At 37.6% G+C, this 15628-nt stretch overlaps 2 protein-coding genes and 1 pseudogene across 4 annotated transcripts; 1 reads left to right on the forward strand and 2 right to left on the reverse strand.

Moving 5' to 3' along the window:
- The first annotated feature begins 2569 nt into the window (after positions 1-2569).
- LOC107460068 (cleavage and polyadenylation specificity factor subunit 3-I) lies at positions 2570-5396 on the forward strand. Its single transcript, XM_016078389.3, has 2 exons — positions 2570-3280; positions 3635-5396. Exons 1-2 carry the CDS (start codon positions 2810-2812, stop codon positions 5267-5269), a joined length of 2106 nt encoding a protein of 701 aa, XP_015933875.1. The 5' UTR covers positions 2570-2809; the 3' UTR covers positions 5270-5396.
- Positions 5397-5924: 528 nt separating this feature from the next.
- On the reverse strand, positions 5925-9221 carry LOC107460030 (L-2-hydroxyglutarate dehydrogenase, mitochondrial-like; annotated as a pseudogene).
- Positions 9222-10215: 994 nt separating this feature from the next.
- LOC107460028 (bifunctional dihydrofolate reductase-thymidylate synthase) lies at positions 10216-15116 on the reverse strand. 3 transcript variants are annotated; one of them, XM_016078346.3, is made up of 13 exons: positions 14605-15113; positions 13895-13975; positions 13121-13662; positions 12638-13034; positions 12521-12565; positions 12239-12304; positions 11835-11896; positions 11669-11743; positions 11413-11578; positions 11163-11286; positions 10836-10942; positions 10620-10733; positions 10216-10495 (listed from the first exon to the last, which is right to left on the reverse strand). In XM_016078346.3, the coding sequence occupies exons 3-12, from the start codon at positions 13573-13575 to the stop codon at positions 10623-10625; spliced, it is 1608 nt and encodes a 535-aa protein (XP_015933832.1). In that variant the 5' UTR covers positions 13576-13662; positions 13895-13975; positions 14605-15113; the 3' UTR covers positions 10216-10495; positions 10620-10622. The 3 variants fall into 3 exon arrangements, with proteins under 3 accessions (XP_015933832.1, XP_052109127.1, XP_020984132.1); XM_052253167.1 differs by lacking the exon at positions 13895-13975; XM_021128473.2 differs by lacking the exons at positions 10216-10495; positions 10620-10733; positions 11163-11286 and having other exon boundaries at positions 14605-15116.
- Between the last annotated feature and the right edge of the window lie 512 nt (positions 15117-15628).

Here is a 15628-nt window from a genome sequence, read left to right on the forward strand (position 1 = left end):
TCTCTGCTTTCCTACTGCCTTCATCCAATCCTTCATACTCCTTTCCATGGCAAGCTGTATGTTCGGGTTTCACCGGCGTCAATGGCTACCTCCTGTCCTCTCAGTGAAAATGGTCCAAATGCGCTGTCACTGCACGACTAATCATCTGTCGATTCTCAATCATGTTGGAATAGAATCCAGTGATCCTTTTGTGTCTGTCACTACGCCCAACACTCGCGAGTTTGAAGCTCGTCACAGTCATTTAATCCCTAAATCCTACTCGGAATACCACAGACAAGGTTTAGACTTTTCGGATTCTCAAGAATGCTGCCAATGAATTCTAGTTTATACCACGAAGATTCTGATTAAGGAATCCAAGAGATATTCCTTCAAGCTTAATTGCATGTAGAACGAGAGTGGTTGCCAGGCACACGTTCATAAGTGAGAATGGTGATGAGCGTCACATAATCATCACATTCATCAGGTTCTTGAGTGTGAATGGATATCTTGGAATAAGAATAAGCGTGAATTGAATAGAAGAACAATAGTAATTGCATTAATACTCGAGGTACAACAGAGCTCCACACCTTAATCTATGGTGTGTAGAAACTCCACCGTTGAAAATACGTAAGTGATGAAGGTCTAGGCATGTCCGTGAGGCCAGCCCCCAAAACGTGATCAAGGGATCAAAAGATAATCCAAAGATCCAAAGATCCAAAGATGTAAATACAATAGTAAAAAGTTCTATTTATACTAAACTAGTTACTAGGGTTTACAGAAATAAGTCTAAGTGCAAAAATCCACTTCCGGGGCCCACTTTGATGTGTGCTTGGGCTGAGCTTGAGCTTTACACGTGCAGAGGCTTCTCTTGGAGTTAAACGCCAAGTTGTAACGTGTTTTTGGCGTTTAACTCTGGTTTGCGACGTGTTTCTGGCGTTTTACTCCAGATTGTAGCATGGAACTGGCGTTGAACGCTTGTTTGCATCATCTAAACTTGAATGAAGTATGAATTATTATATATTTCTGGAAAGCCCTGGATGTCTACTTTTCAACGCATTTAAGAGTGCGCCATTTGGAGTTTTGTAGCTCCAGAAAATCCATTTCGAGTGCAGAGAGGTCATAATCCAACAGCATCTGTAGTCCTTTTCAGCTTCCTATCAGATTTTTGCTCAGGTCCCTCAATTTCAGCCAGAAAATATCTGAAATCACAGAAAAATACACAAACTCATAGTAAAATTCAGAAATGTGAATTTTGCATAAAAACTAATAAAAACATCCCTAAAAGTAACTAGATCCTACTAAAAACTACCTAAAAACAATGCCAAAAAGCGTATAAATTATCCGCTCATGAGGCTGATCCGTTGTTTTAGTTTTTTTGTTTGGGTCATCAGTGGTGGACTCGTTTAATCTAATTGGGCTTATACATCTTCTACGTTGCTTCAGTGTTTAACGGAATAGAGCACTGATGTAATCCCTTTTCTGTTGTTGCCATCGTGGTGTTCCTCACACATGGAGCTCGCGCCTTGTTCTGATGTGCTCCGTTGTTGTTCTTCTACTCGCGCCGTGCTGAAACGTCTAGTGTGCTCAGGTCGTCGTTTTGAAACCTTTGATGTGTATCGTTACAAGGGAGAACCCGCAGCGGAATTGCAACCATATGTAATTGAAGGGTTCAACGAACACTGTGACGATGAATTTTGTGAATTTGGGTCACCTACAAACACAATGACATGAAAACAAGGAAGCTTCAAAGAATTAGCTGAGGAACAATTACAGCAATACATGAAAAATTGGGCTAGTCACAACAAGCAGTAGCACGGATGGGAGTGGGGTAGCATAGCAACCGAAGGTAGGAATTGACACCATGGTTGAAGCAGGAGCAGTGCATGAGTGAAAGTTTTGGATGGATGACAATCGAAGAAGATCGTCGGCCAAAGCAGGAAAGCGTTAAGCGGTAGGCGGACTCCGTCATCCTCTCCGGAGGATCTTCTTGTGGAGGTGTCGCCAATGGAGAGAGCTGTTCGAGCCAGCTCAACGGCATCAAGTCTTGACTCCAAACCTGATCGCATCGGCAGCGGAAGCGTGGACGGCCGAACGCAGTCAACGCAGGATACGAGATGGATTTGCGACTTCGATCGGAGTCGGTTTCCAAATGTAAACTTCTGCCACGACACCACGACGGCAACTGTATTCCTCTCCTTATAACCTAAGGCTTCATTTTTTAGGACAAGATCTTATTCAATACTTCACCCTCCATGGATGCAGTCGGACTGCATTTTTCTTTTTTTTTTTCCCTCCCATTCACAAAATAAAAAAATAAACATCTGTCTTCTTTAGATATCCAATTTTTGTTGATGTCAAAGTCCATTTCAACAAATTTATCACTAGATACTCCAATCAAACAACTTTGGCTTAAAGTTCAGCCACTTCTAATAAAAAGCAAGAGATAAGTCCAACAACAAAATAGCCAAGTGTCAATCTCATACTCATTTAAAGAGAAAATCTATAAATTTCTGTATCAATTTGAATGTGTACCATAGATTGACCCTTTATTTAATATTGATTGCAGTTTAATTTCCTTTAAGTGCTTCATCCTCATTTTTTACCTTTCTTTTTCACACAAAAATTTTCCAAAGGTATCTCATCCTTTGTGGAACTCCTGTGTAGTGTGTTCACTATCCCTAATTTGAGAGAGCATCAGCAAAGCCACCCTTCACAGCTTCACTAATCATTTCTGTTCATCTCTCCACCCTCCTTCCTTTTTCTCGCTGGACTCCATCTCTCAGCCTTCATTTCGTGACTCGGCGTCAGTTCTTCCGTTAGAGACAGACAAATGGCATCAACGGCGACAACACAGGGACCGGGGCCAGGTGCGAAGAGGCGGGACGGCGGTTCATCAATGAGCGAGAGGAAGAGAGAGGAGGAGCAGCTGATAGTGACGCCGCTGGGAGCGGGGAACGAAGTAGGGCGGTCGTGCGTTTACATGAGCTACAAAGGAAAGACCATCCTCTTCGATTGCGGCATCCACCCTGCCTACTACGGCATGGCGGCTCTCCCTTACTTCGACGAGATCGATCCCTCAACCGTCGACGTCCTCCTCATCACTCACTTCCATCTCGACCACGCCGCTTCCTTGCCTTACTTCCTTCAGAAGACCACCTTCCGCGGCCGCGTCTTCATGACCTACGCCACCAAAGCTATCTACAAGCTCCTCCTCTCCGATTATGTCAAGGTCAGCAAGGTCTCCGTTGAGGACATGCTCTACGACGAGCACGATATCAACCGCTCCATGGATAAAATCGAGGTCATTATTATTACTAAATTTCTCAATTAGGGTTTTCGCTTTGTTTGTTTTGATTTGATTGGTTTGCACTTTCTAGCGTTACTTTGTTTCTGGACAACCTTGAATAGAGAAGTATACGAACCAACTTTTAGCTACCCAACATTTGCCAATTTTTTTTTTATTCTAAAAATTTTCAACTTTTTGGAGGATTTAGAGTTCAGGTTCATAATTTAAGGTTTAAGATTAAGATTTTATGATTTAGGGTCTAGAATGTAAAACGAAATAGCTTTAAAAAAGTTAACTGGCCGAAAAATGTTGGTTCCCTGGCATTACTCAATTGAATATGTTAGCTCTAACAATAATTAGCAACTGCAGGTTATTGATTTCCATCAAACTATAGAAGTGAACGGTATTCGATTCTGGTGTTATACTGCAGGCCATGTACTTGGTGCTGCTATGTTCATGGTGGACATTGCTGGAGTCCGAGTGCTTTACACCGGAGACTATTCACGGGAGGAAGACCGGCATCTTCGAGCTGCCGAGACCCCCCAGTTCTCCCCTGATATATGCATTATAGAGTCCACATATGGTGTGCAGCACCATCAGCCTCGGCACACACGAGAGAAACGCTTCACCGATGTTATCCATTCCACCATATCTCAAGGAGGTCGTGTGTTGATTCCGGCATTTGCCCTTGGTCGTGCACAGGAGCTCCTCCTTATCCTTGATGAATATTGGGCGAATCACCCGGAGCTCCAGAATATACCCATCTATTATGCTTCTCCTCTTGCAAAAAAATGCCTGACTGTGTATGAGACATACACCCTTTCCATGAATGATAGAATCAAGAATGCAAAGTCGAATCCATTTGCTTTCAAATACATATCGGCTTTGAGCAGCATTGAAGTCTTCAAAGATATAGGACCATCTGTGGTTATGGCAAGCCCTAGTGGTCTTCAGAGTGGGTTGTCACGGCAATTGTTCGATATGTGGTGCTCTGATAAGAAAAATTCTTGCATTATACCGGGGTATGTGGTTGAAGGGACATTGGCAAAAACCATCATCAGTGAACCCAAAGAGGTCACTCTCATGAACGGGCTCACTGCACCTCTCAACATGCAGGTGCACTACATTTCCTTTTCGGCTCATGCTGATTCTGCTCAAACAAGTGCATTCTTAGAAGAGCTCAATCCTCCTAACATAATTCTTGTTCATGGGGAAGCTAATGAGATGGGAAGGCTCAAACAGAAGCTCATGAGTCAATTTGCTGATCGGAACACTAAGATTCTTACTCCAAAAAACTGTCAATCTGTTGAGATGTATTTCAATTCGCAGAAAATGGCAAAAACCATTGGCAAGCTTGCTGAAAAAACGCCTGAAGCCGGTGAAACTGTTAGTGGTCTGCTAGTGAAAAAAGGCTTTGCATATCAGATAATGGCACCTGATGATCTCCATGTCTTCTCACAGCTATCGACAGCAAGCATTGCTCAGAGGATCACCATCCCATATTCAGGTGCCTTTAGTATTGTACAGCATAGACTAAAACAGATATATGAGAGTGTGGAGTCCTCTGTGGATGAAGAATCTGGAGTTCCAACATTGCAAGTCCATGAGTGCGTGACGGTGAAGCATGAGTCCGAGAAGCATGTTTCTCTGCACTGGTCATCCGATCCCATCAGTGACATGGTATCAGACTCCATTGTTGCTCTAATTTTAAACATCAGTCGCGATGCCCCAAAAATAATAGACGATTCAGATGCCATAAAAATTGTAGAAGAGAATGAGAAGAAAGCAGAGAAGGTTATGCATGCACTTCTCGTCTCGCTCTTTGGAGATGTAAAGATTGGAGAAAATGGGAAGTTGGTGATTAACATTGATGGCAATGTGGCAGAGCTCAATAAAGAAAGTGGAGAAGTTGAGAGTGAAAATGAAGGCCTTAAGGAAAGAGTTAAAACCGCATTTCGGCGGATTCAAAGTTCTGTGAAGCCGATTCCTCCTTCTGCAGCGTAGTTCATTCCTCTTATTGTAGCATGACTAACAGGAACTTAGACTCACCGTTATTTGCTGTTATTTTGCAGAACTGAAGAATGTCAAATGTTTAATCATTACCTCTAAATTTATTTTGTTATTTTGTCTTTGTCTCTTTGCTGCTTCGCTAATCGCCATGATACTTGGATTTTAGTTGAAGTTTTTGTTTGCATATTTTAAATTTGATTGAGCCTCGCGCGGTTCCCTTCGTTGAGTGATATTGAATTGGTTACCAACTTGCATAGAAACATAATTTACAGTATAGAAATAGATTTTAGAAATGAGATTTGGCTGGAAAAATTATTTTAATTTTTGTGAATAATTAAGGTGGAGAACAGTCACTTTTATGTTGACTTTCTGGAAATTCTGATTAAATTTAAAGCTACTAGTCTACTACACTAGTATATATACCGTACAGTCCAAACTGTATACAACTCGCTGCTATAAATAGCATCATTTTTTTTCCATAAAATAATCACCTTATATACCATCTTAGCTGATACTTTGTTTTAAGAAATGTCAAGTATTTTGGAGTTCCACACAGCATCATCATCCCAAAAATCTAGTAACTACAAGAAGATTAACAAGACCAGGTATTCCGTGAATATTCTCCCCCTGCATAAAAGAGAGAAATCAATTAAGCCAGAATGCTAAAAATTTTGTTCAAATGTGGAAAATCCCCTCACAACCTCGTGTACTGGTGTATATTACATCACAACAGTGAGTAACTAATTAGAGTAACAATGCATGCATGCACTAACGCACAAGCAGCTCAATCATTGTGTTTAGTTTGTAGAAAAATGAAGAGAAGGAAAAATGGAAGCTGAATTGCTTAAGTTCAATAGCTTGAGAATAATCATATACACCCATCGCCATCAGCACTATATATTGATCAATGGGAATTACACTCTATTATTGTCAATGTCATATTCTTATCAATTCTGATACCATCCATAATCACATCCTACAATTACATTAGACACGTGTGTCAATTTGACACTTTCAAATCCTAAACTCTATAAAGATACATTGGGAAACATACAAATGCTGAATATGACAATAACGACAACACAATTTACTGTCAATGATGTAAGGAATTTTATCAGCTTGCCTTCTAGAGATGGTGAGTTTAAAACAATATACATTATACTATAAATATAAAATACGAGCAAGAAATTTCTTGATGGTACTGGTATTTAGCAAAATGTTAAAAGGATACTAGCAATACATGAATTAAAGAGGACAGAAATCTTTTATGAAATGGTTTATGCAAATGATAGTTTTTGGACACTGAACTTCAGCCAAAAGAATTTAACCTTAAAGTGGCATAAGTCAATGGGCTAATTTGGGGTTTACAAAATAGCCATAAGTACCATGAGGTAAACTGCATGTATCTAATGGGAGAAATGTAACATTCAACTATAAAATCACACAGAATATGATATCTCTGTTTGCAAATTGAGTCAGATTGGTCAACAGAAAGGAAGCGGTGAAGAAGAGTCTTAGACATAACCTGTACTAATATTTCTCTCTGCTGTTAAACTCCCCCTTTTCTTTTCTTTGGCCATTTTTTTCATTTTTTTAATGATTGTCTTTCGTTTAGTATTTATATCTTTTTTTTTTCAATGAAGAATTTGTCCAATTAATAGAGTTTATTCTAGTATTTGATTTGTAAATCGTTGGATTTTTCTTACTCATTGTTGAATCGCTACAAAATCAACAGGTGGCTGGCCAGGTCCTGAAAGTTTTGGTCGGATCCCTGAATATCCTGGCTCAAGAGACCCATCCTTTAGATTTGAGTAGTACTTTCTTATCTCCGGATAAAACTGCTCAGCGCGATTTGCATGTACTGAATAATCAAACCTAGCATCAATGTTTGCTTAAGTAAGCACTGAATCAATTTATTTATTTTTATGCACGCATAAAAAGACATACCACGAAAGAAATGACAAAAATGAACTGAGTTTTATGACAAGAAGTTTCCTATTTACTAATAAGACCCATTGTCCGGAAAGAAATTAGAGCACAACAATCAATACGAAAACATAATTAATGGAGTGAAGAGAAGCACTAGAGTAAAGTAGAGCAACATCGTCTTGAAACACAATGGTTGCATCTGGAAATTGTTTCTAGGGTATAAATACAGAGACAGTCAGTACACAGGCCTATTTGGTAACTAAGACATGTACAAAAAATAGCAAAGTCTTTCCTTCCTGGCGTCCTGGAGCAGAGAAAACTTCTGTATTTTTGTCCCCCAAAAAGTGGGGATATTGGAACCATGGAATGGAACCATCTCATACAAAAGAGTAGACATGGCCAAGGATAATAAGAAGTGGGAAATGTATGACATAGACTAGATACCAGAAGTAGTCAAAAGCAAGCAAATGAAAGGGCATTAGGAAGTACTTATTCAGAAAACTTGAGATATCATCAATGCTGTCAATCCATTCAACATCCGGACCAAACTTGACCTGACCATTCAAGTCAAGAGTAACATGCATGCCAAGGCCACCATCCTCCAGTATAGGATATATTAAATGTTCGAACGGAGTGGTTTTAGTGTTAGATAATGTGAAGTAGCAACCACGTGCATAGTAGGCTGAAGGAATAACTTCACTTGGCAAGCCCGTAAATCTTTTCGCAAGTGCGGGGCACTAAGGCCTGCAGAGTTCACTACGAGGTTTGGAACTAGCACTAGATCCGGGTTCAGAGCTGTTGATGTCCCATTCCATTCTTTAAGGTTATTGGTTTCTGATACATGAACACAAATCTGATTTCCTTCAAGATGGCCACCAATGACTGCTGACTTATATGTGAAGGTTGTTCTGTGACTTTCGGCTTCCCCCTGGACCAGTATGTGTTTTTATTCCTGAGAATGTACAATTTAAACTCAAAATACAGAAACTGATTAATTACGAACGATTGAATTCAAAATTTAAGAAGCTACAAATGTGTACCACTAGAGCAAGCATTAAAGAATGGGAGTCAACAATCCCAGAGACAGGTGATAATACTGCTTTCACACATTGCAACTCCGGTTCCATTTTCATGGCCTCAATCCCGTCTATTATCCTCAAACTATCAAAACCCCATTTTGAATTCCATGGTTTAGAATGTCGTTTAGCTTCGGAATATCTGAAGACCGAGTAGCCACTATAAGTTTACCAATTTGTTTATGTGGAATAACGTGTTTTGTGCAGTAATCATATAACATATCTCTTCCCCTTGAACAAAAAATCGCCTGCAAAAATGGCCAACACAAACAGGTATACAACATTATATTTTACGCAATGGCCAATGAGAGCATTAACCAAACATCACACAGAGTGAACCTTCACTTTGGGTTAATAGTTTAAGACAAAAAAGGGTGCACTTCAACTTGGTCTTTCAAATTTCAATTGGAACACATTAGTAGTTAATTTCAATTCACGTGTAAACTTTGAGAAACCAAATCGATTAATGATTTACCTAATAAGGAAGAGTGACTTGCCTTCAAGGAATTGCGAGGGTAATAGATTCCAGCGTGGATAACTTCACTGTTTCGAGAACTGGTGGCTGTGCCAAAAGTTGAATCCGATTTAACAACGAAAAACCTCTCTGCCCTTGAGTGCCAGTGCTCTTGCGATCGATATGCCCACAACGCCAGCACCTATGACCAAGCAATCCACTTTCTCCCTTGGGACGAGTACGAAGTTGTTGTGGCGGGTTTGGGTGCTGCTCATCATGCTTCTCATCACGGTGAAATTGCTCGGTGAATGTAAATATTTCCATTTGAAACGAGCGTCCCTTCTTCTTGATGACGACGACGCAAATCCTTTCCAGCTTCTTCTGAAGCTTTGAAATGTTCGCTTCAGCATCGTTCCCCCTACAATTGGGATCGATGCAGGGTCAAAGCCCAAACTAGAATAAAAAATAAAAAAGATTATACTCAACTGCAATTATCTTGGCCTAAGTTGATGCTCAGTTACCAATTTGAGTAAGGTCAAATGGTACTTGAGTGTATAAGTTCAAATCTTGCTGTGTGGGTACAGTAATTTATTAGCTAACAGTAAATTTTTTAATCAAAATTTTAATTTATAATGAGAAAGTATAGGGAGCCAATGATCTAAGCGTACAATGTGTATAATGAAGGTTTAGAAAGTATTAGAGATATGATTATTAGTGTTACATTGTTCTATCAGATTATGTTTTTGGGATGAATGGTTTCAGGACATGGTATTAGAGTTCTAGATCCGAAAAATCAAGAGTTCAAACCTTGGTAAACTCAAAATTAGTTTTTTATAACATGAGATGTTTATTATCCCTGGTATAACAATTTTTTAACTAACAATTTCGTTTAAACACAGCCATGTAAATTTCTACCTTAGAAGAATGGTTTCATTTTTTAACAGTTTGGCACTTAATTAAAAAAAGTGCACAAGTCTCTCTTAGACATTCTTTATTTTTATATTAAAAATAGAGTGCTAGAAGACTAATAAATTTTATAATTTATAGTTATCAATTAGTCATTATTAATGGTGTGAGATTTTTTTTTTTTTTTTGCTTAATAAATACTAGTTATATTTTAATAAAAAATTATTGGTCCCTCAAATTTTTTCTAAAAATAATTGATTAAAAAATTTGTTTCTATATCATAACAACATATAAAAAATTGTACAAATATTATTTTTTATTTTTTAACCCAAATTTAAAAATTCATTATTTTAAAAAATAAAAATCACTACATACTAAATTTTTATTTAATATAACTTTTTATTTAATTATAGCTTGACTCCTATAGTTATTATACTTATAAGCCCCAAATTTTACGTAATATTAATAAAATAAAAGTAAAAAAAAATAAAGAAAGAAGAGAATTGAACCCTGCTCATCATAGAATAAATGAATATAAAATAGGTATGCCAATTATTGCTTTACCTATAAAAGAATTTAAAATAAAATATTCTTTATTTAGTAAATTAAAAAGTTAGAGAGACACTCAGGAATTCTCTAATCATAAGATAAGAGGATATCAACTGTAGCAACGAAATACATCAAGAGGAAGCAGCTCCTCTTAAAACCTCCCATACTTGGTGCAAACAATAATAGCAAACAGAGTAAGGAGATTTAGACTTCAGTATCAAGCTAAAACCCTTCCTAGTTTTCCCACAACACTCTTCAATGGAAATTGTTTAATTTTCTTTTTCCCTCTCTGTTGATCTCCCAAATCTGAACAAACATAGCAAAGAACAATTAGCCAACTCAGGATTCAGGAGAATGGTTATCTTCAAGTTTCAAATCCTTCAAACATGTCATGGCATATCTAAGGAAGGGACTGAGAATTATGTCCTACATTTTAGATGGCCATCTTCATCTCAATCTTCTGATGAGGATTATAGTCACTGAGCTCGAAATCAGAAGCCACAAAAGAATCTATATCTTTTTTCTCTGGATTTATCTTCAAAGTCTGCATTGAATCAACAAAGCAAAACACAATTTGAAGAGTACTAAATGGTCAAATTTTGCATCAAATTACATTGTGGCAAGGATTTTCTTCAAAATTACATACTGGAAAAGGCCTTGGTAAGTTCTGGAGCTGCTCCTGCAAAGGCTTCACATGATTTTGGTAAACATGTGCATCTCCAATGACATGGATAAAATCACCTGGAACTAATTCTGACAAGAGGAGTGAAAATAAAACATTACATAGTTTTACAAACAAAATAAAATCAGGTTTTCAAAGTTCAGCACATTAACAAGCCCGAATAATTCATAGAGGATCACCACATATTGGCAAATAGGATTAGGACCCAACAACAACGAGACTTTGAGATTTACAAGGATATGTAGATCTGAATATATAAAATCCACAGAGATGCTTCAAAAATTTACATACCACAAACATGAGCAATTATGCAGGTCAGAAGGGCATAAGATGCAATATTAAATGGCACGCCTAGGCCCATGTCAGCAGATCGCTGACACATTTGACATGATAATTCCCCATTTGCTACATAGAACTGGAGGGGGAAAAAAGAATAAGAAGCAGTAGAAAGAAAAGAAAAGAGGAGAGAGAGAGAGAGAGAGAGAGAGAGAGAGAGAGAGAGAGAGAGATTTGAAAAAAGAAAAACTAAAAAAGAGCAGACCTGTGCAAACATGTGGCACGGTGGAAGCGCCTCTAATTTAAGATCAGCTGGATTCCATGCAGAGAGAATGATCCGCCGATCATTGGGATTGTGCCTTATCTTGGTAATAACATCTAACAGTTGATCAAATCCTTGGCCGGAGTAGTCAGCATGCATATTAGTATACCTAAAGAGTGTAAGATGAGAGATAGAGAGCTAAGCAATCCAAAACACAAGAGTCTATGGACCTGCTCAGGAAAAGGTATGATCAACCTACCTGGCACCAAAGTGCCTCCACTGAAACCCATAAACAGGTCCCAAGTCACCCTCCTCCCTGTCTGTCAAACCAAGTCTATAATTTAAAATAGAAGCCACTTAGTAACTGTAAGAAGAAAAATGTACAATTGTAGTTAAGACAACTGACAACTGACTGTCATGCTTGCCTATCTAGGTATTCTCTCGATGCATTGCCATCCCATATATGGATCCCTTTTTCCTGCAGCAACTGCCAATGTAACATAACTTTCAGAATATAAGTTAATAATGATCATATCTACTATAGTAATAGAGGAATCTTGGAGAGTAACAACCGAAAAGATGAATATCTCATGAAAATGAAGTACTGTGGTTGAAAGTTAAGTTGAGAACCATTTTTTTAATAATGTTGAGCATCATTCAAGATACATTTATTCACTTCTGAGTTCTGAGTAGGGCTGCCCCCTATTAAAACCCAAGCTCAGATAGTGTTGATTGGAATATTTGGTTAATATCAACTTGTTTGTTACATAACTAGGAAATGATATGATTCATTTGTGTGAAGAAAACGATTGGATGACTATATCATTACCTTGGCATTTGTAGACCCACTAATAAACCAAAGAAGCTCTTCAACAACCCCTCGCCAAAATACTTTCTAGGAATCAATGAAGAAGTTGTGTCAACTTATCTATCTAAACAAAATGAACAAATAAATACTCCTCTTCCCCAATAAATCCTACCTAATAAGAACATAAAATAAATAAAAAAGAACAACACGAAAAGGAAAATAACCACAAGAATGGCAAGTTATTTTGCGCAGTACATTAAGTAGATGTTTTAAACTATAATAATAAGTATAATGTCTATGTACCTTTGTAGTAAGAAGAGGGAAATTTCTGCGCAAATTGAACCTCATCTGTAAAAATATGGATATAGATGTCAGAGTACAAATTACAGCAACCCAAAAATATAGCCATCAACATGTTACCTGGCAACCAAATTTTGACAAGGTACCAGTCCTTGTTCTATCATCTTTGGCTGTACCCTCAGAGATGATTTCTTCAACCAGCCTAAGATACTTGTATTCTTCATGTCTTTCAAGAATCATTTTAGGAAGAAAAGAAAAATTCTTGAAATCAAACTTTACAGTATCAGAATTGTTATCAAGAACTGGATCAGTATTCTGAGTTGCACGCTCCACCAAACGCCTTACACGCACATAAGTTGTGAAAGAATAGAGGATGTTGTTTTCCACCTTAGGAAAAGATGAGTACCACAACTGAAATACAGAGGAATCAACTGGAGGCATAAATGTGTCACACTCGATCCTAGTCTGAATTTCAGTGATGTGGATAGCTTCACATCCAGGTGCATTTAAAGTCTCCCTGTAAAATGAAAATTATCATCAGTAATAGAGAAAGAGCCTAATACAAACAGGAAGAATAATGCACAGAGAAAGAAAATGATATACCTAAATATTTGTCCACCTCCTATAACAAATACTTTCTCAATTGACAAACTATAGGGAGGTTCAGCTAACAATTCCAAAGCATAAGCCATACTTCTACATATAACAACATTCTCTGCTATTGCAATATCAAAGCTATCTGAGCGAGTAAGAACAACATTAAGACGGCCGGGAAGAGGCCTGTATTTATGAGGGATACTATCCCATGTTTTTCTACCCATTACAACAGCATTCTTCTTCCCTGGATCAGATGTTGTTACAGTAACCTCTTTAAAAAATTTGAGATCAGTAGGTAACTTCCAGGGTAATTTCCCATCTTTACCTATCCCCATATCTGGTGTAGCAGCCACTAACACTTGGTAATTCCTCTGCAGATTTGGCGGTGGGTTGAGTTTTCCATTGCCATTGCCATTGCCATTGCCGGTTCCATTGGGGATTACAAAAGAATTACTGGCCATAATGGAACTCAAGAGCCGATAGAAACTTAAAGATGGTGTATCAAAACAAGGACTGCACAACCAATTCTTTTGGAAGTGCAGTTGAATCTGAAACCAACAAAGCATTACATTAAAACTTATATAATTAATGTCATTGCTCATACATATCACATTTTAGTTGGAACACTTCAAAAAGAATAACCATAGAGAGGGCAAAGCTTATTATTAACTATCACTATAGTTGTACAAGATTTTTTCAACTCCATGAACAGCATATACAACAGATTGTATTTACACTGAAATGCAAGAATTCAAGACAAAATTTGAAGAAGTAACTGACCAGTTTCAGTCCGAAGCGCGGAATTTTGGAATTTTATGACCTTAAAAAGCTTGCGAGAAATTTCATGAACTGCTTTCAAACCTTTCACAGTATTGAAATCCAAAAAGAAAGTATTATTGTTATTTTATATGATAATTTTAACGAAGTAAAGACACAATGATATATATCTGGGTGTAAGGAAGAATGTTTGAATATCCCAGTAAGTGAGAACGCAAGAAAAATTTCCCAATTGTTTCAGAAGTAGAAATAACAAAACGATCAATCTTGCAGATAGGACACACTACCCACTCATATTTCTAAGAAGGAAACCTGTTAAAAAAATGAACTATGGAATCAATATAACTCTGGCCTTTTTCTGACCCTTATTTTCCTAGTCAACTTTTTTATACCTGACCCTTACTTTTTTTTTTTTGTTGCACAATGCATATTCCTGAGAAGAACATATATACAATATCATCATTTGGTTCAAGTTCAAATTTGCCTTCTTTTCTACTATTAGAATTGCACTGAAGTTTTCATGAACTGAGCGCGCATTCAGTAATGACCGCCGATTCATATAGCAGTAGTAGCAAGATTTTCCCTAATGCTTCTTCAAAGTAATATAATATTGAATGCTTCATCAATTCATCACATAAAATTAATGAATAAGAGTTATTAATAAATTCAATCAGTAAGGAACCTTTTGATTTTTGAAAACATTGAAGACTCACCAGAGAATTTGGTACTGGCGGCTCAACGGAGGTTTGCGGAATTCACGACCATCACCCACTCTCCTCGTTCTGCGCTTCGATCACCACCATCGAGGAGTCAGAGCCCCCACGTTTAGACAGCGCCACCACCAGGAACCTTCAAAAACATTTCGCTGCTCCTTCTTCCCGTCTCCCCTTCATAGCATCGACCCCTCCATTCCTTGTTCGGCGGCGGCGGCGGCGGCGACGGTTCCTCTATCTGCCACTGCTGTCTCCTCCTCCATCCTTCCCTTCTTCTCTTCTCTTTTCCCTCTATTTCGCCTAAGTTCTTCTCTTTTCTCTTGTTCTGATGAGAGAGATGGGAAGGAGGGACAAGTTGAGGATGATTATGGCAGTGATGGACTGATGGTAGAGGTGTGATGGTGGGGGTGAGACTTGAGAGGTAGGGTGGACTGGTTGAGTTGGGGATGAGAGGTGGACGCCGTGAATGAGGGATAAGGTTGGAATATGAAGTTTTGAAGGAGGGTATTTTAGAAAAGAAATATTAATAATCTTTTAGTATCCGGCCCTAAATACGTCAGTCCCTACTTTTTAGAGGTAACGAAGAATTAAAATTTTGTATTTTATAACTGAAATTTTAGTTTCACTTTTTAATTATTGAATATGATATTCAATTTTCAATTTCAAATCAGACGGAGGTTTATAGTTGTTATATTAATTACGATTTATGTTGTGATAAAATAGTCTTGGTGGATAACTATTTTTTCACAAGACTCAGGTTTTTAAAGAGAATATTATTTAATGAAATTTAAAAACCTATTACTATATATACTTATAAATAGAGGCTATTTGTCTCTGAGAAAGTACAAGTAATAAAAAGAAAATACTTTCTTTCTCTCTTTTCTAAAGTATTTTTTTATTTTTTTTCTTCATACACTACTAATATAATATTAATATATTATCTTTATAGTAGTATAATAGTATTGGTAAATACTAATAATAGTATTTTTTATTTATACTTTTATTTTATTACTTCTTCCTTATT

Source organism: Arachis duranensis, chromosome 8 (assembly GCF_000817695.3).
Source record: "Arachis duranensis cultivar V14167 chromosome 8, aradu.V14167.gnm2.J7QH, whole genome shotgun sequence".
NCBI classification, from domain to species: Eukaryota; Viridiplantae; Streptophyta; class Magnoliopsida; order Fabales; family Fabaceae; genus Arachis; species Arachis duranensis.

Coding starts and splice junctions, on each gene's coding strand:
- LOC107460068 (XM_016078389.3), top strand. CDS start 2,810: ATGGCATCAACGGCGACAACACAGGGACCGGGGCCAGGTGCGAAGAGG. Junction 3,281..3,634: donor GCTCCATGGATAAAATCGAG/GTCATTATTATT, acceptor TAGCAACTGCAG/GTTATTGATTTCCATCAAAC.
- LOC107460028 (XM_052253167.1), bottom strand. CDS start 13,575: ATGGCCAGTAATTCTTTTGTAATCCCCAATGGAACCGGCAATGGCAAT. Junction 13,035..13,120: donor GGAGGTGGACAAATATTTAG/GTATATCATTTT, acceptor TTCATTTTACAG/GGAGACTTTAAATGCACCTG. Junction 10,943..11,162: donor CATAATTGCTCATGTTTGTG/GTATGTAAATTT, acceptor TCCTCTTGTCAG/AATTAGTTCCAGGTGATTTT.